This window comes from Mytilus edulis, chromosome 8 (genome assembly GCF_963676685.1).
Source record: "Mytilus edulis chromosome 8, xbMytEdul2.2, whole genome shotgun sequence".
In the NCBI taxonomy this organism is placed as follows: domain Eukaryota; kingdom Metazoa; phylum Mollusca; class Bivalvia; order Mytilida; family Mytilidae; genus Mytilus; species Mytilus edulis.
Window position 1 is genome coordinate 35,764,524 of NC_092351.1, and position 25,758 is coordinate 35,790,281.

The following is a 25,758-nucleotide window of genomic DNA, read 5'->3' on the forward strand; positions in this document are numbered from 1 at the left end:
TGATTCTACAGAGTGTTGCTGAAAACTAGCAATAAGACTCGGAGCCATTATTTCATACACATTGAATGTTTTAAAGATTGAATTCACATTTTTTTTTCGGTGCAACTCGCCCGAATCCGCACCTGCAATCACGTTGTTGGTTAAAATCATAAAAAACTGGTTTATAATATAGAACGTTGTAGTCTTATATTTCTTTATGTATATTTGTAATCATTAGATTTATCAGTGTTGTTCGGAATCAATTGGCAAGATTCTAAAGGTCCAAGGAGTATGGAATTTTAAATCTTAGCGTCTGCTCGATTAGCAAATAAGTGGATACATTAGCATTTTATTGTTTCTATTCAAGGATTTGGAAAATTCTTGACGTTTTGTGTTGTAATACTTCAATCTTTCCGAGACATCTGACTTACGGCACCGATTTTATGTACAAATTGTATGTGAAAACGAAAAATCAATGAATACTAAAAAACCACACATTAACAAACAGACCATGAAAAAATCGATGTAAACAAACAGCAGATCACAGAAGATGGATGTTGAACAGAGAAAATTTTTCAATGATTTTGTGTGTAAAGTTAAAGTTTTTGATAAACAGCAATGTGTACGGTGTTTTAATCTATTTGATAAAAACAGGTAAGCTACATTCATGATTATTGTTGTCCGATATGTACGCGTCTTTCCACTTTGAGGACAGGTAAACACTAAAAGTAAAACAGGTGAAGAACAGGTAACCCTATATCATATATATATGCATGAAATTAGTAAATACACATTCAAAGAGATAAAATCACATTTGAATGTGAATCAGTGATTAAATTTTTATTCAGAACAACAGTGAACTAGATTATTCAACCACAGGGGCTTGTTACAATTGCCGGGTTTACTATCCATACGAACCCCTTAGCTTGTTACAATTGCCGGGTTTACTATCCATACGAACCCCTAAGGGGGGTCCGTATGGATAGTAAACCCGGCAATTGTAACAAGCTCCTGTGATTCAACTATCCTACCGCAGGCTAAAATCGGTCATCTTGTCAGTTCGTTAGGTATTTGTGTTTGAACTTAACACACGGGGAAACTACACCTTGACGTCACAACGCTACATCCGGCGTAGAAAAACACTTCAGAATACGTTTTTCTGCACTTTTGAATAAATAAACATTTCTAAATGTACAAATGTAAGTTTTCATTGTTCTCAGTTATTGCTAAAAAATGCCAATTTTTTAATGCCTGTTTCAATCCCGACTTCTGAATGTCGAAAAACAATCTAAAACTTCACAAAATCCCACTTCTAGCCTCCATTGTTTTGTGTACATTCCATTCAGCGTCATCAATCTTGTGGCAGGCAATACAAGTCAAGCAAATCGTATTTTTAGGAATTTCAAAATGACATGCTTCTTATGTCTTTCGCGAGTTTCCTGCGAAAGCAGCCCAACCAAAATGAAATGAAAACTACATGAAAAAACGATGTCCATGCCATAATTTTGTTTCAGGAATATAGAGCATGTAGAGTAGGTTAATAAAAAAACAATTTGCATTTATTTTTCATAGAATTAATTTTTTATTCATTATAAAAAGATCGATATTCTTACCATCATGACTGTAGGCTAGTGGTGTAGGTAAATATTCATACAAAATTCCATTGATGTCGAAAGAGATCTCAAAAAATGATGTTTCCTGTTGAATAAAACACCTAATTATTGCAAACTATTTTAAAGCAATATCCCACAAACGAATAATGTAATTGGCAATGACTTATTGCGGTAGACTGAAAAGTCACATAATTGACAGTAGAGCAATTTGATTGGGTAGAACGATTTCACATCACATGATTTTGATGCCATTGGAATTTGAATGTAAACAAAACAAGGTCAGTAGGTTCAGTATTTGACAGCATTGTACATTGAGTTACTGAGAAACAATTATGAGTTACGTATACCAAGCTTGACAATGCATGGTAGTAAAAAATCAAAGCTAAGGTAGCACTCCACAGTTAGGTGTGTAGTTTCGCATTTTGGCCCCTGTGGATTTTTTAAATATGAGAGCTAGTGTGCAATAAAATTCATTTTTGGATAGCTAAGTATTAAAATAGCCTTTGTATTGGGTTTATATGAACATCAAGTTTATGTAATGTATGTAATATAGGCTGTTTTCTGTATGACAGTCCGTATTTGCATGTCCATACCATACATTGGTCCGGCAATTATTGTAATGTTTTTTTCCAACTTTTTATCGCACGAACTTTGTGATTGGATTTTACGAAAAAATGAGGCGAAAGACACCCATTTTTTATTTGATCATTAGGAAGATTTAAGAAAACAGTTTCTAAAAAGGTATCACTCAAAGGCATTGAAATTCTAGTTTGATCCAAATTTTGGGGGGATATATGACATGTTCACCCCCCTTTTTGCAATATTTTATGGTAAATAAATGCTGAATGTTGCCATGGATACACATAAAAGGAATTAATTTTCACCCTTTTAACTTTGGAAAATTGAATCTATGGAAGATACTGATTACATACATATGCACATGTACAACACAAACAGTTAGGTTAATGTATTAGAAATCCAGGAATAGGAGATGATAAAACATTTTGGGGCTCATTTTTAATTTTATTTTCTAACTGTGGAGTGCTACCTTATGGCACATCAGAAAGCACAGAAATGCACTTTTAAAGTTTAAATTGACCACAAATCTTTAGTCTTTTATGTTCTTTTTTTAGTTCTGAAGGTAAAAAAACTGCTAGGAATGCAATTTATGTTAATTTTATTGTTTACTGTCCTTAGCAACCAAATATACACATTTTGACACTTAGACATGTTGCGGTCTTAAATTTGTACCCCGTTAGCTTTGCCCTTGTAACCAAAGATTGCGCTTTATATGATAATCTCAGAATGTATCGCTTTATATTTTTGAATGCGAATAAGTCAAATAAACATTTTTAACAGGATTTTATATCATAATTTGGCATTAATTAAATTTAATGATGCCAGTACTGTTAGAAATTTATACCCTGCTTGAGAGCTTCTAAACCAAGGTTAGGTATGCTATTTACAGCAAAAATGACCTTAAAGTGCTTTCAAACACCTAAAACTTGTACAATTTGTCCTCTTTTAAGGTAATTTTATAATTTCAAATAAAAAAAAGGGAAAAGTTTTAGAAATTTACCCCAAAAATGAGACAGACTTGAAGTTTTTCACTATGATCCAGCATTTATTTTAAAATCACTTTTTGTCGCGTTTCAACACCAACTGCTAACCTTCATAAAATCTTTATTACTGAACCAATTTTAAAAACTAAGGTACCATTTTCATCGTAACAACTAGTAGAACACAGAAAACATAAAAAAAGTTGAGGCAGGAGGGGGAAAATTTCACCTTAAGGTAGCACTCCACAGTTAGGTGTGTAGTTTCGCATTTTGGCCCCTGTGGATTTTTTAAATATGAGAGCTAGTGTGCAATAAAATTCATTTTTGGATAGCTGAGTATTAAAATAGCCTTTGTATTGGGTTTATATGAACATCAAATTTATGTAATGTATGTAATATAGGCTGTTTTCTGTATGATAGTCCGTATTTGCATGTCCATACCATACATTGGTCCGGCAATTATTGTAATGTTTTTTTCCAACTTTTTATCGCACGAACTTTGTGATTGGATTTTACGAAAAAATGAGGCGAAAGACACCCATTTTTTATTTGATCATTAGGAAGATTTAAGAAAACAGTTTCTAAAAAGGTATCACTCAAAGGCATTGAAATTCTAGTTTGATCCAAATTTTGGGGGAATATATGACATGTTCACCCCCCTTTTTGCAATATTTTATGGTAAATAAATGCTGAATGTTGCCATGGATACACATAAAAGGAATTAATTTTCACCCTTTTAACTTTGGAAAATTGAATCTCTGGAAGATACTGATTACATACATATGCACATGTACAACACAAACAGTTAGGTTAATGTATTAGAAATCCAGGAATAGGAGATGATAAAACATTTTGGGGCTCATTTTTAATTTTATTTTCTAACTGTGGAGTGCTACCTAAGTCTACAGAAAAAAGAAGAAAAAAATGTCCTTAGGATAACGACTTACCAACATTCCAGGCTATATAATTTGTATTATTAGCTCACCTGACCTGAAATGTCAAGTGAGCTTTTCTCATCACTTGGCGTCCGTCGTCCGTAAACTTTTACAAAAATCTTCTCCTCTGAAACTACTGGGCCAAATTTAACTAAACTTGGCCACAATCATCCTTGGGGTATCTAGTTTTAAAAATGTGTCCGATGACCTGGCCATCAAACCAAGATGGCCGCCATGGCTAAAAATAGAACTCAGGGGTAAAATGTATATTTTGGCTTATATCTTTAAAACCAAAGCATTTAGAGCAAATCTGACAGTGGGTGAAATTGTTGATCAGGTCAAGATCTATCTGCCCTGAAATTTTCAGACGAATCGGTCCACAGAGATGGGTCCGATTACTTTCAATGTAATTGATTAAATTACAATTACTTTGTCATTTGTACGATTAAATTAAATTAATGATTACTTCATTTCTGAAAGCGTCTGATTAAATTAATGATTACATTGGCAAAGTAATCATGATTACATCTGATTACAATGAATTAAAAAAAAAAAAACATTTTGAATAATGAGAATGATTTAACTTTTAATATAGCGTTAGTTCTTTTTAGAAAGAATTTTGTTTTATATATTTTAAAATGATAACTAATTACTTCAAACTTCATCTATTTAATAAACCACAAAAGTTCACTACAGACATACATGAACATTGTGTCACCCATTACACTTTATCATCATTGATCTCTGAATCATTTTGACTTCAATTGAATATGGCTCTATAAAGAGTTTGCTGTTTGTCTTCTGACCTCTTCCAGACTTTATATGTATTTCAAGGTGCAGGTTTTGGAAGTTAAAATATGGATGAAATAAAGTTAACAGATAAAAATTATAAAACATTTAATAGAATATTGTTTAAACAAATTATAAACAAAATACAAGTACTATAAGTCAATGCAATTTACATGTCCAGTTCAAGTACATACAAAAATTTGCTTATATTAAACAAGATATTTGTCCAACTTTTAATTTAGTTTGTGCTAATTAGATAAATTTTCACATGTCTGATAGGTTTATATTAATCTTTTATCATATATATTGTCCTACAGCCATGACAGCTAAACTCAATTGGAAATTGCAATAAAAACAAACCTTAATTGGTTTCCTACCTGTCAATTCAAAGTTTACAATAATCACAATATTAACAAAAGATTATAATTCAGGGTTAAAGAAAAATATAATATTGCTTAAATATAACAGTTTTTTTTATATCAAATATATATATGTACATATTTAAATTGTGAATATATATATGTACAATATCTTTTACTAAGGCCTTCTTATTTTTTACATATACAAATCAATTAACATGCTTGATAAAGTAAACCAAACTATCTTAACTTGTTAAATATTTATTAAATAAGAATAACAAAAAGGTTCATTTATTGACCATAAATACAGTTCAAGATTTGTTTCATTATAATCAGAATGTAATCAAAATGTAATCAGGATTACAGGTCATTTTGAAAAGTAATTGATTAAATTAAATTACATGTAATCAGATTTTTGACTGATTAATGATTACAATGATTACTTGAAAAATTGTAATCAATTACAGCTGATTAACGATTACAATTACCCCAAGTCTGGAATCGGACAACCTGTTGTTGGGTTGCTGCCCCTGAAGTGGTAATTTTAAGGAAATTTTGCAGTTTTTGGGATACGATTGCTTTCAAGCAATCTGTAGACTTATACCAGTGGCTCAGGACAATGCCCTCACGTCAACCGTTTTATTCTAAACATTAAGGACCATCTCAGATTCTTATGATTGTCTTGGTTTAAAAGGTAAAAACAAATAAAGGGATTGAACTTAAACAACTTTCCTATATGTTCTTTTCATAATCTTCATGTTTGATATTTCCCTTGACTTATATGCATGTTTTTAACAACAGGGAAAATCAGAATCAAGCAGTATTTATATTTAGTGTTTTTATAAAGGATTAGCTTCAGTAAGACCCCTTTTTGGCTCCAAAATAAAGCAGTTTTACAAAATTGTGAAAAGGTAATCTTTGAGATATTTACTGGAAAGTAAAATGATTCTGCTTCATAAATATGGGCTGTTTTTGACAATACAATGCATATATATCGGGTACTAGCATCATTAAGTCATGCTAAATTGCTAAAATCTTCACAATTTAAGCATTTTAGTTAAATTTTAGTCGGTTTCCGTCTTAAATGAAAGTGGGCGCATTTGTGTTCATCCATAATATTGAAATGTAAGTTGTATTTTATGATTATACATAACATATATAAAGGTTGAGGATGAACACGGATGCGGCCACTTTCATTTTTGACAAAAACCATCTGAAAAGTGACGTTTTTTGGCATATTTGATATATTTTTCATATTTAAGCTTGAATCAGAGCATTTTTAATAACTAAATCAGTTAAAATCTTTCACATAAACTAATTGAATCAATTGAAATAGACACTTAAGTGTTTAAAAAGTGTCCAAAATCTTTCGTTAGATGAACTTGAAATTTGAGGCCAATATCGGCCCTTACCGGACCTACTCCTTTAGAAACACGTCAGAGGGAATTCCCCAGTTGTGATAAAAATGCGAGAGTTCTCTGAATTCCGATAAATCTATTTCTGTCATATAAGAACTGAAGTGGAGTTTTACTTATATGTCACTGTTATTAAACTGATATTTGATATAGTACTTCCATAAAAAATAGAGAACCATTTAGGTTTAATATACGTTCTTACTAGGGTTTGTTTAGGTAATTATGCGCATGCATATAGTTTTCTTGACTTCAAGGGGTACTAGGTTAAATGGTTGCTCTGGATTCCCCATTCGATTGATTAAGTTATAACTCATGGGATCCTTTCTATGTTTGTCTGCTATTGAGGGTTATTGTTGTTGCATAATTTTAAATCATATGCATCATTTATAATTAAAATAGATAAGTCCACATCGTTAAGGTTTTTTTTCAACATCCCTTCAGGCAAAATGGGGTCTTCCATATTATCGTTTCGAGTTGTCTCCCTTCCGGAAGTCACTTCCGTGAATTCTGAATCAAAACATTACGTTGAGAAAAATGAACTCGTTTTGCCAATAAACGTCGTATTATATTAAAAACGATCGCAATTTAAACCGAGGAATGTGTACGGAAAGGAGTCATGATCATTGACCCAAAGGAAATTAAATATTTAAAGAGATAGGAATGGGGTTCCTCCAAGAATTAACGTAGGAAAAAAGGTGATAAGATACGAAGTGAAATACTTCTCTCACTCTGAGTCTCAGTGACTGCTGTGGAAAGTAAACTTGGAATTGATAGTACAAAAATAAAACACAATAGGCCTTAGTACACTGTTCATACACTTTTAACCGGGATTGACTATTTTGTAACTATTCAAATTACGTAAATTACATTTTACATGTGCAGTTGAATTAGTTTTGAAAATAATAGTATCCAGCTAAATGTATACATGTGTCAATGAAAACAATGGCAATGGTATCCCTCAGAGCAATCTGCTCTTTGATTGGTTATTATCTTGAATACTATTATAGATAGAGATAAACTGTAAACAGCAATAATGTTCAGCAAAATAAGACCTACAAATAAGTCAACATTACCAAAATTGTCAGTCAAGCCCTTAAGGAGTTATTGCCCTTTATAGACAATTTATACAACTTTTTCATCATTTTTAGCTCACCTGGCCTAAAGGCCATGTGAGCTTTTCTCATCACTTGGCCTCCGGCGTCTGGCGTCGTCGTTAACTTTTACAAAAATCTTCTCCTCTGAAACTACTGGGCCAAATTAAACCAAACTTGGCCACAATCATCATTGGGGTATCTAGTTTAAAAAATGTCAGATGACTCGGCCAACCATCCAAGATGGCCGCCATGGCTAAAAATAGAACATAGGGGTAAAATGCAGTTTTTGGCTTATAACTCAAAAACCAAAGCATTTAGAGCAAATCTGACATGGGGTAGAATTGTTAAACAGGTGCAGATCTATCTGCCCTGAAATTTTCAGATGAATCGGATAACCCGTTGTTGGGTTGCTGCCCCTGAATTAGTAATTTTAAGGAAATTTTGCTGTTTTTTGTTATTATCTTGAATATTATTATAGATAGAGATAAACAGTAAACAGCAAATGCAATATTGTTCAGCAAAGTAAGATTTACAAATAAGTCAACATGACTGAAATGGTCAATTGACCCCTTTAGGAGTTATTGCCCTTTATAGTCAATTTTTAACCATTTTTCGTAAATCTTAGTAATATTTTACAAAAATCTTCTACTCTGAAACTACTGGGCCAAATTAATCCATAATTTTAAGCAGCAAGAATGTTCAGTAAAGTAAGATGTACAAACACATCACCAAAACACAATTTTGTCATGAATCCATCTGCTTCCTTTAATATTCACATAGACCAAGGTGAGCGACACAGGCTCTTTAGAGCCTCTAGTTTTCAACTTGTACAAAAATGTTCTTCTCTGAAAACTACTGGGCCAAATTTAAACTTACTTGGCCACAATCATAATTGTGGTAGGTATATACATGTAGTTTTAAAAAATGTGTCCGATGACCCCACCTACCAAACAAAATGGCTGACATGGCTAAAATTAGAACATAGTGGTAAAATGCTGTTTTTATGCCCCACCTACGATAGTAGAGGGGCATTATGTTTTCTGGTCTGTGCGTCCGTTCGTCCGTCTGTCTGTCTGTCCGTTCGTTCGTCTGTTCGTTCGTCCATCTGTCCCGCTTCAGGTTAAAGTTTTTGGTCAAGGTAGTTTTTGATGAAGTTGAAGTCCAATCAACTTGAAACTTAGTACACATGTTCCCTATGATATTATCTTTCTAATTTTAATGCCTAATTATATTTTTTATCCAATTTCACGGTCCATTGAACATGGAAAATGATAGTGCGAGTGGGGCATTCGTGTACTTTGGACACATTCTTGTTGCTTTATATCTTTGAAACTAAGACATTGAGGGCAAATCTTTCAAGATTTAAATGTCCATCAGAATAAGATCTATCCCCTCTCAAAATTTCAGATGAATCCTACAACCCGTTGTTGGGTTGCTGCCCTAAAATTGGTAATTGTAAGGAAATTTTGCAGTTTTTATTTTTATGCCCCACCTACGATAGTAGAGGGGCATTATGTTTTCTGGTCTGTGCGTCCTTTCGTCCGTTCGTCCGTCTGTCTGTCCGTTCGTTCGTCTGTTCATTTGTCCGTCTGTCCCGCTTCAGGTTAAAGTTTTTGGTCGAGGTAGTTTTTGATGAAGTTGAAGTCCAATCGACTTCAAACTTGGTACACATGTTCCCTATGATATGATCTTTCTAATTTAATGCCAAATTAGAGATTTTACCCCAATTTCACGGTCCACTGAACATAGAAAATGATAGTGCGATTGGGGCATTTGTGTACTGAGGACACATTCTTGTTGGTTATTATCTTGAATACTTTTATAGACAGAGATAAACTGCAACAGCAATAATGTTCATCAAAGTAAGATCTACAAATAAGTCAATAAATAAAGACTTGACCAAAATTGTCAGAGAACCCCTTAAGGAGTTATTGTCCTTTATAGTCAATATTGAACAACCTTTTGTCATTTTTGTAACTTGTACAAAAATCTCCTTTTCTTAAACTATGGGCCAAATTTAACCAAACTTGGCCACAATCATTACTAGGGTATCTATTTAAAAAAAGTGTCTAATGACCCCGCCTACCAACCAAGATGGCTGACATCAGTAAATACAGTAACAGGTGAGTGACACAGGCTCTTGAGAGCCTCTAGTTTTCCATATTTGGTCTTGTTTTATTGAATTTTTCAATTAGGTAATTTTTAGCAGTTTATGCAGTAATGTTTTTAATTCTTTACTAAGGACTGTTCAGCACATTGTTGCAGTTCATTACTAAGGACTGTTCAGCACATTGCTGCAATTCTTTTACTAAGGACTGTTCATCATACTGCTGCAGTTCTTTACTAAGGACTGTTCAGCACATCGCTGCAATTATTTACTAAGGATTGTTCAGCACATTGCTGCAATTCTTTACTAAGGATTATTCAGCACATTGCTGTAGTTGAGTTTGTTACTTAAGGACTGTTCAGCACATTGCTGCAGTTCTTTACTAAGGACTGTTCAGCACATTGCTGCAATTCTTTTACTAAGGACTGTTCAGCACATTGCTGTAATTCTTTTCTAAGGACTGTTCAGCACATTGCTGTAGTTGAGTTTGTTACCTAAGACTGTTCAGCACAATACTGCAGTTCTTTAATAAGGACTGTTCAGCACATTGCTGCAATTTTTTACTATTAGGGCTGTTCAGCACATTGCTGCAGTTCTTTAATAAGGACTGTTCAGCACAGCTGCAACTCTTTACTAAGGACTGTTCAGCACAATGCTACAGTTCTTTACTAAGGACTGTTCAGCAAATTGCTGCAGTTTATTTTACTAAGGAATGTTTATCCCATTGCTGCAGTTCTTTAGTAAGGACTGTTCAGCACATTGCAAAATGTTTCATCAGTAAAGCAGACATTTCAGCATGTGCATTCTTGTTCCTGCGGTAGATCCCAGCAGGTACTTTTAGAACCTGAGTGGTAGAGCCCAGACAAGTATGAATTTTGAAAAATGAGAATTCCTGCGGTAGATCCCAACAGGTACTATTAGAACCTGACTGGTAGAGCCCAGACGGGTATAAATTTGAAAAATGAGAATTCCTGCGGTAGATCCTAACCGGTACCAAAACTAACTTAATTATCACCCTTAAATAAAACAAAGCCTTAATAATTTATAAGATGTATGAATGAATTGGGGGAAAATAATTTCCCTGAAATTAAGTAGGCCAAATTGAATGAAAAACATAAAACTAAAACAAACAAATCACATATTGTTATGAGTAGCCCCTTTTAAATATACATATAAAAAATAACTGACATTAAACTATGACTATTAAAATTTTTAAGGTGCAGCTGGGGAAACGGTGGGTGGGCTGAATAAATTTTCCACAAGTACAAATATGACTGCTAACAGTGCCATGCTCAAACAACAACTGACCATCCTATCAAAATTATATACAGATGTTTCTCTGATAACATCCATGCTGTCATCCTGCTGTTTCCTATCTATGATCTAATACATATCCCTTAATCTCTTAATTAAAACCAAACTGCCAAGCTGCCAAGATGGAAAACTAACCTTATCATTAATGAAAATAAAACCAGGGAAAGTACATACCCTAGGAATTTATCAAATATGTATAAACTCTAATTTAATTTTTAAATTACCATATAAGGAGGAAGGAATACCATTGTCAAGAAAAGCGCCACATTGAAATTCGTTCAGTAGACCTAAAATCCATGAAATTTGACAATTGAAGGCCTGACAATTGTCAAAATACTCCTACTGACTATGGAAATATCACTCAATGTTTGCCAGGTCTCAAGTATCTATGCTATCCATATATGTTTCTTACTTATTACCCCTATTGACCAGAGGAGATTTCTCGCACTGCTGTTGGGGATCAATTTCTATGTACATGTCATTTCATATACATGTGTATTGACTATTTATAATTGATAATCAATTTTAGCAGAAAATAATTTGAAAAGTAGAAAAATGGTTTTAACCAAATCTTATCAGGAAAATTATTTTACTTAAATTTAAATACATGTAGGTGTGTAATTTATGACATATATGCAGTTTACATGTTTGTGTTGAGTCATTATAAGATGGTGTCACATTAGATACATCATGGGTCATCATTAATTTTCTGGTCCAAAGTTTATAATAATCATGTAATTTTCTGGTTAAATCTTTTAATATAAAACCTTATCATAACACATAGTCATATGTATTAGTAGGATTATAAACCTCTTATATCAAAGTACAAAATGTAAAACTATAAGTATTTTAATCCTGTTGTATAACTCTTTACATAGAATTTAAAATGGATATAATGAAGGCACAAAATGATTTTATAAACAGCTTCAAAGCAAAACAAAAAATGTTTGATACACAGCAATGTGCTTGGTGTTTCCACTTGTTTGATGAAAACAGGTAGGAGTATTTGTTATGCTTTTTCATTTCGCTCTTCTCTTGTGATATGGGTTTTTCTCAGTAAAGATAGAATATATGAAGTCATGAGCTTACATCATTGACATTATCTAGGAAAACAATAGCAAACACATTTGATAATTTATTAATTAGTCTTTTAAACTTGAGGATGTTTCTAGGTTACATCTCATCTCAGAGTTGTTGCTCTTCATAGAGATTGTAGCTAATCTGAAATGCCCTCTGTTAGAAAAACCATCAGTCAGTAATCTATAATTAATAATACCTTTTACCTATGTAACCTATATATGATAAAAATTTTTATTGAGAATGGAAATGGGGAATATGTCAAAGATACAACAACCCGACCAAAGAGCATCTAGCTAGACAAAAGCCGAAAGGCCACAAATTGGTCTTCAACCATTTTATACAAAATTTCTCCAAAACAGCTACAGTAAAAATTGAAATCTTCAGAAAATCTAATTTCAATGTATTATTAAAAGTTCAAACAAATGTAACTCTTCAAAAGAAATTTCATGAAGAAAAAAGTTTTTTTTTGACTCATTTGTAAATTAGTGCGTTACTACAATATTGATGGCTGTATTATATTAATGTTGTTTTACACAGGTCTGAAATAACTGAGATACAAGTTCTAATGTACCCTATACTTTTAAATTTCTTACATTTAAGGAATGAATGTATCATTAATGTGCAAAAGCTCACAGTTCAATTTCTAATATTTCATAACAATTTTACTGCTTTATAAAAAAAACCCAGAGATGACCATTTGCAGGAACATTGTTTCACATTCCTATGATTTCTGTACCAGGGTAATAAGTACCAACTTTTGATATCAGAAATTTTACAGTTTATCATTTATTTTTTGGCAACTTGAACCTTATATTTTCCTTGTAAGGTGCAGCAGAAATACAGTGTCATGGATAAATACCCCATACTGTAGATTATTTTTTTTCCCATGGGTACCAATTTTTCTTAGATTGCAGAAAACTTGCCTTTTCGTTGAGATGTAATTTTTGTGGTTTTGCCAAAGTCTGCATACAATCTGTTGAACATTTAAATTCATGGTTCACCTAGCTCCCTGCCTGTACCCACGAAAACCAAGAAAGACTCAAAGTTGGTATCCAACTAACAATAATGAATCCTGGTATATCCTTTCTGTTCTATTTTTATGGTACATTGGAAAAAAACATGTATTGAGTGAGTACTTCATTTAAAATCTTTATTTTCAGAGATGGGTATTTAGATGGAAAGGAATTAGATAATCTTTTGTCAGCAGTTTTCTCTGACGGTACAGAATCCTACACTGTTAATTCTGACTATAAGGCAGAACTGTTAAAACTACTAGATCAAGATCAGGTACCTTATATTTATATATTTTGACATAGATATGATTATTTAGAAGATATATCAAATTAGCGTTTGACAACATGGACCAGAGACAGATGATACAAGCAATTCACCTATTCAGAATGACATGACCCAAAGTCCTTGAGATACGAGTTATGCCCCTTTATACATGGAAATAAATGCAAAATTTTTAGTTTCCGTTTTCTAACTTAATTAAGTTGCCATAACCAAATATTACGAAGTTTATACACGCTTATTACCACAAACACAAGTGTCACTTTAACAATTGATGATGGAAGTGTCTAACTACTTTGACTGGCTTTACAGCCCTCCCTCAGTCTGCTCAATGCCTAAAGGTGTTTGGTAAGTGTTTAAATATTTTTGTGCAGTCGGTCAGGAACAGGTGGAAGACGCTATTTTGGTAGTCCGCCATCTTGGTTTTGTGAGTTGTTTTGGTTAGGTTTATAATTATAAATCGAAAAATTGCAAAAGTTTTAGTTTCCGTTCTGTAACTTAAGTTTGCCCCAACCAAACATTATGAAACCTATACTCTGTGTATCATCTGTCCATGGGGACACATTCTCCATTTATTTTTTATATGATATATATATATATATATAACTAAAAGATAAACCTCTCTTTGCAGTACACAACATTCCTACACTTGATGAAACCCACAGCAAAGTAACAATTTACCTATTATCTTGCTTTTTAAAATAAACTTGACAAACATTTGTTAAAGGAAAGCTGATAATTTATTGATCTAATATAGTTTGGAATGTTTTTCTTGGTTTTAAACAGGCTATATCTCTAGGTACAACTATTAAATAGGAAGAGATGTGATAAGCCCTAATCAAACTTAATAACTGATCAAACATTTTAAGTAGTACTGACGTTTTACCATAAACATTTTAAATAACACAGTCATTTGACTACTATTTAAACTGCTGAGCCAGGATTTTGAAAAAAAAGGCGCCCATGGCTCCCAAACTAGGCAGTGTTTGTTGTGGAACAGCAAAAAAGTCTGCATTAACTATAAATGTAGCTCCATAAAGGGGGTCTGGCACCCTGCCCCCTCCCATTAAGTCTGCCTTTGTGAACCCTTTGTTACACCAATTGTCACCATGTATGGAAAATAAAATAATTCAACTGAAACAAAAAGTACCATTGGTTTTACAATAAATCCAAAGTGATGTACCCTGATCGTACACAAGAATGACATTTCTTGACAGGTGTATGTAACATCTTTATATATATAAAGTCATTATATATTCAAAATGAAACTATCCCCAGGTATGTTGTGATTAATGATACAGAATATTTCTATGTACATGAACTAGAAGCTGTGCTTACTTAGTAAGAAAATTAGCCTGACGGTGTTGTTACCTGTGTGTATTGGAAAAGTCATCAACTTCATTTACAATTGTATTGATTGTAGTATCAGAACATTGGTTTTATTCCTTTAACAGGGGGTATATACAGAGATGTTAAAATAGGATAGTGCTATCAGACTGTTAAATACTAGTCCAAGGTCTCCGGACCTAATAATAGTATCATATTGGGCCCATATATATTTAGTATTGATGTCATATCAAAGGAAAGTTGTCTTGTTTGAAAGTAAATATGGTTCTAAGTACCTGCTTTGTTATTGTATTGGCATTGATGTTTAAATGTCAAAGTTTAAATTTTCTGATTAATTTCATATCAATAAACATTGACCAGTAATTATATTCAATAAGGGCTTTGACCAGCAAATATTGATGAAAATATTTTCTATGTCCAGAGAAATTATTAAGGTCAAGTTAAGCATCTTTTTGGGGTGGGGTTGGTGGTGGAATTGATTTGAATCATTTTAATTCCACTTTGTATACTGTTAATTCATTTGTTTAAGTTGGTACCAATTTTTAGGATTAAGGAAAAAAAGTATGTGGATATTTGATTTTACAGCTTTTTTGATTCTTCAAACAAGCTTATAGAAAATGTTTGCTAATCTCATGAATGATGAACATTTAGATTTGTGGTTCACATGTTCCTTCCAAATCCATGAAAACTGGTATCTAAAGAATACAGTTATAATAAATCCACAGTACATTTCATTTTGCTACCATGAATCCCTGATAGGTAAAAGATTGGACTAATAAATAGGACCTAGTACCTCTCTAAATTGTCTTATGGTAGCTATATATAGGAGATCCTAGTCTAACACACCTTTTCAAATGACCGACAACCATAGTTGACATTCAGAAGTGATCTATATTAGAAAAGAGAGGTCCAGTGATCTATATTAGAACAGGTCCAATGACCTATATTAGAACAGGTCCAGTGATCTATATAAGAACAGTTCCAGTGATCTATATTAGAACAGGTCTAGTGATCTTTATTATAACAGGTCCAATGATCTATATTAGAAGAGAGAGGTCCAGTGATATATATTAGAACATGTCCAATGATCTGCATAAGAAGATGTCCAGTGATCTATATTAGATCAGGTCCAGTGATCTATATTAGAAGAGGTCCAGTGATCTATATTAGAACAGTTCTAGTGATCTGTATTAGAACAGATCCAGTGATCTATATTAGAACAGGTCCAGTGATATATATTAGAACAGGTCCAATGACCTATATTAGAAGAGGTCCAGTGATCTATATTAGAACAGGTCCAATGATCTACATAAGAAGATGTCCAGTGATCTATATTAGAACAGGTCCAGTGATCTATATTAGAACAGGTCCAGTGATCTATATTAGAACAGGTCCAGTGATCTATATTAGAACAGGTCCAGTGATCTGTATTAGAACAGGTCCAGTGATCTATATTAGAACAGGTCAGTGATCTATATTAGAAGAGATCCAATGATCTATATTATAACAGGTCCACTGATCTATATTAGAACAGGTCCAATGATCTACATTAGAACAGGTCCAGTTTAGAACAGGTCATGTGATCTATATTAGAACAGGTCCAGTGATCTATATTAGAACAGGTCCAGCGATCTATATTAGAACATGTCCAGTGATCTATATTAGAAGAGGTCCAGTGATCTATATTGGAACAGGTCCAGTGATTTATATTATAACAGGTTCAATGATCTATATTAGAACAGGTCCGATATCTATATTAGAACAGGTCCAATGGCAATGATCTATATTAGAACAGGTCCAATGATCTATATTAGAACAGGTCCAATGATCTATATTAGAACAGGTCCAATGATCTATATTAGAACAGGTCCAGTGATCTTTGTTAGAACAGGTCCAGTGATCTATATTAGAACAGGTCCAGTGATCTATATTAGAACAGGTCCAAGGATCTATATTACAACAGGTCCAGTGATCTATATTAGATGATATCCAGTGTTGTATATTAGAAATGGTCCTGTGATCTATATAAAAAGAGGTCTAATAATCTATATTAGAAGAGGTCCAGTGATCTTTATAAGAAGTGGGTCTCATTGGGGTCTAAGCGTGACGCGGGATTGCCCATTTTTTGTAAGCGTGACACGTGAAAGTCAAACTATTGTGTCGTGAAAACGGGAAACGAGGTCTAGCGGGACCTGGGAAATGACAAAAAAATGAGAATTGCTTACGTACATAGTGTAAGCAGGATACGGGAATCTGACTAAATAGTAAGCGGGAACCGGGATCAGAACCCCCCAATGATACCCCCTAAGAACAGTTCCAGTGATCTATATTAGAACAGGTCCAGTGATCTATATTAGAACAGTTCCAATTATCTATATTAGAACAGTTCCAATGATCTATATCAGAAGAGGTCCTGTGATCTATACAAGAAGAGGTCCAGTGATCTATATTAGAAGAGGTCCACAAACTACTTCAGTCATTTGGTCACCACAGTCCCTCAAAATTATTGACACAATTGAAGTTTAAATGAATGATTTTATTATAATTCTATTCACATGGTATTTTGAAATACCTTTTAAAAATAGTGAAAACTGGCTACTACCTTACTTATATGTATTTCAAATAACCAAACATGGTTCAATATGAAAAATATTATAAAAACCATGTGCAAAAGAAAAAATTAAAGGCAATCATAAATCAGAAAAATAAGGATCTTAAGACTAATTATATCTCGCTTCTTCTATTCAACGGAAGATGGTGGTTAAATGTAGTGCGTCAGGCGAATTCTTAAAAACAGGCTTCAGCGTGTTGAAGTGTCATCAATTGGTTGTGATATAAATTTAGAATTTGATTGTCTAATGCTAGTTTTATGTAGAATTTGATTATACAATCAATAATGGCCAATCATTTTACACAACATGTTTTATGTACTAACTTGTTATATTCTTTTTCAGAAGAGTAGATTTTATATTGATCTATTTCATGTTCATTAAAGCAGATTAATAAAATCAGGTCATTAGCGAATGTTTTCTACCTGTTTTAATTAATGATAAGATGAAAGAAATCTAGAAGTGATTTCAACACTGGAAAAAAATGTTTTACAAAACCAAAGAGAAAAAAAAAGATTTAATTTTTGAAAATGAAAATTTCATGTTGAAATGGTTGCAGAGTATAGGTTTTTAATTCACTATAAAATAAACATTGTTTAATTGATTTATAACAGTAAATGTTCTCTATGCTGTAAAAGGTTGGGTATAATTTGAATGGTTCAATATTTAAAGGATCTTCATGAAAACAATGTAATCTGTAGTCAAAGAAGAATTTTTTATGACCATAAATAGTTCTTTTTGTAACTTATTGATTCAGTCTTGCAAACATGCAATTAAGTCTTATAATTGTTGTAACATAATTTCCTTTAAGTAATCTTTTTTATCATGATATCTGATTAATAAATTCATGTTTAAACTTGCACATTCATTTAAAGTGATAAACCCCGGTTCTAAACAATTCATTTATTTTTTCGTGGAAAACATTGATATTCATTTCAGTAATTAATGGTAAAGTACTCTGTGGACTTTCTGTACTCATTGATTTTATTAGGCATTTTTTTTTTCTTTTAATGTTATTTAATGTTTTATGTATGTTGATTTACCAACTTTTGACATTTAGTGTAGATGTGTCATGCATATTGAAATCAGTAGCATATTTAATTATTGAGGGGGTGGGGGAATTCTTCTATTACATTGATGCTAGTGCTAGTCTACTGGCAGTCCTTAAAGTTTCTACTGTCCAGCACTGGAATGACTTCAATGATGCATTGTTTATTTTAAAAATTTTCAGTTTACGAAAAAACCTCAATCTACGTGACATGTTAATGTGAAAAATTCACAGATTTCTGTCAATAGACTATTTTCATATTACCAACTTTTGACTCCAGTTTATGCTATTTTTCATGTAAAGAAAATATAAAGCAGTATATTTTACCCTAGAATTGTACAGATTAAAAGCTTGATTTTACTTATTATGACTGTTCTTAATTGACTGAGTACCAGGATGTCATAGGTAATTAACCTGTTGAAAAATAATATAAACCAGAGTCAAAAGTCGGTAATATGAAAATAGTCTATTAGCTGATTGTTGAGGAACCAATACACATACATGTAGAGCACTTGCAAGAATCCACTGACTAAATTTACCACAGTGGATGTCTATATGAAAAATGCCTTTAATAAATGTAACTAAATTATTTTTTTAGGTTCTTGCATGTGCCCAATATATTTTCCTTTCACTGTCATTGTATGAGTGAAAACTTAATGCAATTATTGTAATTTTTGGTACAAAGGAGTAAGTTTTGTAAGGACCCTATTTTGCCCACAGTTTATTAAGTTCAATTTTTTAAGATAGAAATATTTAAAGTTGATTAAAAAATATGTAAGAATGTGATAAAGATTTTTTTTTTTCAAATTTTTTATCAGAATAAAGTATTGATTTTGACATTCCAAAATAGGCTGAAAATAGATTTTTGACAAATTTTACAAGATCATCCATTAAATTATAAAAATTCTTAAATAAACATTTAACAATGCATGGACTTGATAAAACACATCAGCATTTCTTGTGTACATATTACATTTGATGCCATCTATTTAACCGCTAAAATGACCTCCTAAGACTGCAAATGGTATTTTAATTTGAAATAAACATCAAGAAAATATAAATAGATACAACAACCATATGGAAGTGGATTTTTCTAAGTCTGTTTGATTTCATGTTATTGCTAAATAACGTATAAGAATGATGGATTGAACTATAACTAATGAACATAAAGTTTCACCCTTATTTCAATGTTGAAACTCTTTTCCTTTTAATAGTTTTAATAGCTGATCACGTCTGTTACATGCGTAGCCCATCTCAAACTATGAAGCTAAATTGAAGTTCACATGAATAAAGTTTCACATATACATGAGGTCAAATTATTCACTTGCAAGTGTAAAAAACGTCAGTGATGTTTTGGGGCTTTTTTTTGACAAATTTAGCCCAAACTAACTGCTTATAATGGAACATTATTTAAAATTTTCTCTTTGATTGATAATTGAAACAAAAAGAATCCAATTATAAATTTTTGTCTATCTCATACCTAATTAATGCCTTTTTAAAAACTTTAAAACATTGAGTAACATGATGCACTAACAAAATAAGTTTCTAAATAAGGACAGACAAATTAATATGTGGCAATGTTTAATTTCTTTTTGAAAACTTTTCTAAATTATAAAAATTGGTGATTCTCTATGTTTTTCAGAAAAGATGAGCATGGTTTGTGATTACTCTGACCTCTGGCAGGCTTTTAGAGTTTGTTAGACTTGATTAGCTCAAACAATTTCGGACTAGACAGTCATGATCAGTTCAGATTTCAAGCTTGTTAACATAGAGTTAATACTCTTACTTATTAATCTGCTCCTATAAAAAGTTTATCAATTTATATTTCAGTTTATAATTAAGATTTATGATTTTAAGCTGGATGATAATATTGCTTAAGGTATAGATAATGGAGTTTGTAGGTGTCTTATAGGTGTTGATGGTTAACCACCCTTTAATCACACTATAATTAATGGTATAATGATGTTCTTCTTTTATTACAGGATGACAGATTAAGTAAAAAAGATTTTCTGGAAACATGCTTTTATTGGTTGAAACAGGTAAAGGCTAAAAATACATGTAAGATCTAGAGTATATATTGAGGTCAAGGTGGCAGGCAGAAATCAGAGTTTACAGATAATTTTCCAATTGTATATTCATTGGAATAATTCTGCTAAACTATGCTTATTTCTTGTAAGTTGCAAAGCTGAAGATGAAATCACTAATTTTAAAATACATCAAAGTCACATAAAATAATGTAGGTACATGTTTATGGGTTTTCATAATTGTTAACAGGGATTAGAATAAGAATTAGATTCATCTGTAATTAAACATCAACCATGCATCCATACCACATTCATGATAAAGGATAGAAAAATATCAAGAAATAACAAAAAACAACAATTATAAGGGTCATGAATTTTGGTCTAGCAGATAAACTCAAGTTGCTGTTTCAAAGTTTTGAGAGTTGCTTTTGAAAGAAGAAAAAATAATGCTCAACTTCTCATGATCACATGAGTGTACCTAGTTATTGGTACAGTAACACACTACATGGTTAACAGGTTTTTAGATAAATGGAGTATGCTGCATGTGCATGCTAAAATGACAGTTGAAAATAATACTCAACTGTGAAAATGAAGAAAAGACACAAAAAAACCCATCCAAAATGAAAAAAAAGAAGGAATAAATTCATTGAACATCTCAAAAAAGTCCACAATCATTTAATTTAAGAAAATAACAATTGTATTTTTTTCTTTTTCACAGATATTACAGCCAGTCTCTGCTTTGATAGTGGTGGATGTGCAGAATGATTTTTTAGATGGTAGCCTTGCCCTTCGTAACTGTCCTGCTGGTCAAGATGGCCTTGGGGTCATTCCAGCTATTAATTCTGTCCTTGATACTGTCAACTTTGACCTGGTTGTGTATACAAGAGACTGGCATCCATCAAATCATATATCATTTATAGACAATATAGATAAACGAAAACTACACTCAACTAATAAGGTAAGATTTTAAGAAGAAGGCTAAAAAAGTTGTCACCTGACAAGTTGTCATCAAATACAGGCTTATTATGACTCTCTGGACAACTGATATGCATCACTGAAGCAATGCAGATTCAGCAGTTTAGATGAAAACACTAAACACTTACCGGTAAAAAAGAACATATGTTTAGAGAAGGGTATTAATATGTTAACTTGTGACTCTCCTTGGAAAACTAAGTTGTCCAATTGGGGTTTTAGTAATTAAAATGAACTTACCGGTTACCAGAAATTCTTTCTGTAATTGAGAACAGTTTTTGTTTGTACTGCAGGGGAAAGGGTAGAAATGGGATTCACTGCAAAATATTTTACAGTCGCCAGCTGTGATGAAATATATTCACTCAGTCGAAAATCCAGTCACCTTTGGCGATCATTAAGTTTAGTTCCTGTGATTATTTGATTTTAATATCTAGCGAATAGAAACACTCATAATATTTCTTATTTACAGCTTTACAATCTGATATAGTTTTTAGTACTGTGGAATCATTATTGTACATGGGATATCAATTTTTGATGATTTCGTCGTTACAGGTGAACCACAAATTTGAATGTTCAACTAAAAACAAATTTTGTATAGGCTTGTATGCAGTAAAACCACAAGATCAAAAATGCACAAAAATACAAAGTTTCCTCAATTCACAAAAATTGGTACCCATGAAAATCAATGATCAACAAACAGTAAGGCCTAAATTAAAATATTGTTTGTTTGCACTTTTCCGACCCTATTTTTTGAAACAGGGTAGGTAGGTAAAAAATTTATTTTTCTTTCTCCCAAAAAAACCTGGCTTGGTACATTTTTTGTCATGGGTAGGCAGGTAGGTATAATATTTTATTTTATAGATACAAAATCTGCATGATATCATTTTTGTCTGTATTGCTTTTGTTTAAGTATGATTTTACTGATCTTTACTATTATTACAGTTTCTGGGACTATAAGTATAATAGTCCAAGGAAGTTATGAAAAAAACTTATCATGTAGAATGTGAAGTTAATTCATATGCACTACTATTTTGTTTTCAAATATCAAAATATAGGGCTGTGCGGCATATTTTCAACGTTTATATGCCTGGAACTTTTAAGAGTTTTAACTTGCACTAATAGTAATATTCTGTACTACGTACATGTACCTTGTACGCTTAACTCGACTGAAATGTTTATTGATATCATATTATTTGACAAAATTTTATAGCACGGTTTGTGAAACAGTTGTACAATGTGCAATCTCTAGCATGTTTTATTCCAACATTCTACCAATTTTATCAAAATCTGAACTTAAATTATCAGAGATGATATCTGTGAAATAAAAAGAATATTTGACTAGAATATAGAACCACTGCCCGGCAGTGCATTTCCCACCATCATCCTCATGCAACCAGTTAAAAGAGCTACATTTAAAACTAAGCATTTGTCTTATTTTACTTACAACCCTAGAGACCGAGTGCTTAAATTTTTGTGTGTCCCGGTGTTATCAATAAAAATCTGCAAGACTTGAAACTCAATTGTCACATATTTTACATCGCATTTATAAATGGTCTATAAGGAAAACTTGGCGATTTTACTCAGTAAAATGCCAACTTTTCAAAATGCCCATGGGGGTTTTGCGTGCAAGATGGCTGTCATAGTCCTAAAAAAAACTTCAAGGGGGCCTGCAAATACATTTTAATGTTGTTTTTTGGCTTCTTCATACTTTTATTAGCCTAATGTCATTGTAAAATTAATTGTTTTGTTTAAATTGTGGACACAATGGCTCTTTCAAAATTTCAATTTTTGAGCCTCCATGGGGGAAATCCGGTCAAATCCCCCACAAATAGTGACAGTTGGCAGGTATGTTACTGCCAATTATTCTCCAATTTACAGGACTTTGGTTCATGTCAGATAAAAAATGTCAAAGCTGGTCGGAGGCAGTATTAACATAATCATCCTGATCTATGGATCAACAAAGGCCATCCCTACATAGGATACAACGTTCGTTAACAAAATATTTTATACACACGTTAATAATTTTGTATTGGAAGAACTTTTTTTAATTAACCCTGCTCTTCAAGTATAAGGACACAGGGCAACGTTCGTCATATCATGATTTCAAAACTTTTCAACATCAAATTCAATCAGATGCTTTGAATCTCTAAATGCAAGTGTTCATGCCAAACGCTTACATGATACCAAATGGACTTAACCTTATACGAGGATTCCGGTAAAAAAGTTTTGAGCGGGAAATACAAATATAAAATTTCGGTAGGAACGAAAAAATAAATAAAAATAATTATTGCTGGTAAATACAAATAAAAGATTTTCAGTCAGAACAAATTTATAGGGTCGGTCGGTAAAGTGCAAACAAACAATATTTTAATTTAAGCCTAATATGATACTAAAATCCTTATTCTGAAAGAAAAATAAAAGTACATTTTATTTACAGATCTTGTGTTCCGAGGCCAAACCTATGGATACTGTGATATTTGAAGGTCCACCTCCAACTGTACAGAAACTCTGGCCATCACATTGTATTCAGGGTTCATGGGGATCAGAGTTACATACAGAATTGAAGGTAAAGTTATTGATGTGAAAATCTTTTTAGACAGATGCATATGCTGTTTGAGAATTGAGAAAAATGCAAACAAAGTTTAAACACAGGATACATCTAGCAAGAAAGAAGTTGTTAACTATTTTTACACTATGTTTTATGAGAGAAAAAATGGAATTAACAAAGAAGTAGGGGTATTGAGGCCTGGTTTTGGCCTAAGAAAATAAAACGTTTGAGAACTATTTCAAATTGGCACATAATGTTTAGAAATGCATAAGGGTCAAGAAATATAAATGAAAACATACAGATTTTTATCTGATGATGTAACAATTAACTGTTTTCACAAAAACGATGAACATGATGAAAAGTACAGAATTTATGCTGTGTTCTACCTTTATTTCCATTATGGAAACATGGTGTGCAGCAAAGAAACAACAAAATAATTTAACAGAAGCTTTATCATAACTGTTGACATTATCTCACCAAATATAAAGTTGTTTCTTGGGTGCGGACATACTTTTTCCATCTAAAATATACTTAAAATTTTATGAAAAGCAAGGAAAAAGCATAAAATTTTACAAAATATGCAAATTAAGTTAGGATTTGTTGCCATGGTAACTTATTCAATGTCAAATTTGTTTTGTTTTTCTGAATACCTTGTACCTTAGTCAGTTTTCAGTAATTTAAGAAAATCTATGATAACTTTTAAATTTGCAGTAATTTTTGGGCCAAATAAGGGCCTTATTGCCCCTATTCCTTTTAAGGCTTATTTTCAAACTATGAATTGGTAACTATCAAGTAACATATAATTAAAATTCTATTGTCTTTTTAAGCTGCAAAATAACATTAACTTATGTCTGTTATATATAGGACATGCAATTATGCCCCATTATCTTATCTTTGTTGGTTTCTTGTATTGCAGTATAGTTTTCACTTTTTCTGCACACGTTATTTGGAGGTAACAGATGACACATGTCGTCTCTCCTAATTTTGAAAAAATCTGAATCGCTTTATCCTTGCATTTGAAAATACAATTATAGTAGAAAAAAGAAATGCTTTTAGAATTCTCATTTAAAACTGAGGGTTAAGAATCAGAGACAAGAAAAAGGAAAATGAAACATAGGGAACAGATTTGGTTCTAGAAATTTAAACAACAGAAACTTATTTACCTTAAAGTCTTTACCGACATTGAATTATTAGTAACTAATTGAAGGAAGATATTCATTTAAATGGTTTTTTTTTTAGTTATTTTACATTGAAATAAGTATATTTATGAACATCTGTGGATTTAGTTCGTTTATTTTGCATTTTATAACTGTTTATTGTATTTTTAATCTAGAACACAGATGGCGGTATCATAGTTAACAAAGGAACACATCCTAATGTGGATAGTTACTCAGCATTCTGGGACAACAATAGGCAATCCCAAACAGATCTGGTCAAAATATTGTCAAAACACAAGGTTACAGATGTGTATGTGTGTGGTGTAGCATATGATGTATGTGTAGGTAAGTTGTCAAATGCATTGTAAGCTGGAGCAAAAACATTTTAGTCATTCACTGTGGACTACAAATCAGGATATTGTAAAAATTACAATATTCTCTTGGTTTTTATATACTGATGGGATACTATTTTTAGTAAGACCACAAATTTGATGAAGTCGAATTTCAGAAATATCA

General features: G+C 32.2%; 1 protein-coding gene across 2 annotated transcripts in view; it reads left to right on the forward strand.

The window, feature by feature from the left end:
* Positions 1-265: 265 nt before the first annotated feature.
* The window catches only part of LOC139486772 (nicotinamidase-like), a 32,139-nt gene continuing 6,646 nt past the window's right edge, over positions 266-25,758 (forward strand). The window contains exons 1-6 of one of the 2 annotated variants that reach the window (XM_071271730.1): positions 266-633; positions 13,405-13,531; positions 20,524-20,580; positions 21,284-21,523; positions 23,975-24,103; positions 25,419-25,587. In XM_071271730.1, coding sequence (XP_071127831.1) covers positions 530-633; positions 13,405-13,531; positions 20,524-20,580; positions 21,284-21,523; positions 23,975-24,103; positions 25,419-25,587 — 826 coding nt within the window. In that variant the 5' untranslated portion in view covers positions 266-529. Of the gene's footprint in view, positions 634-11,996; positions 12,161-13,404; positions 13,532-20,523; positions 20,581-21,283; positions 21,524-23,974; positions 24,104-25,418; positions 25,588-25,758 lie in introns of those variants that run through there. The other variant, XM_071271729.1, reaches the window with a different exon arrangement.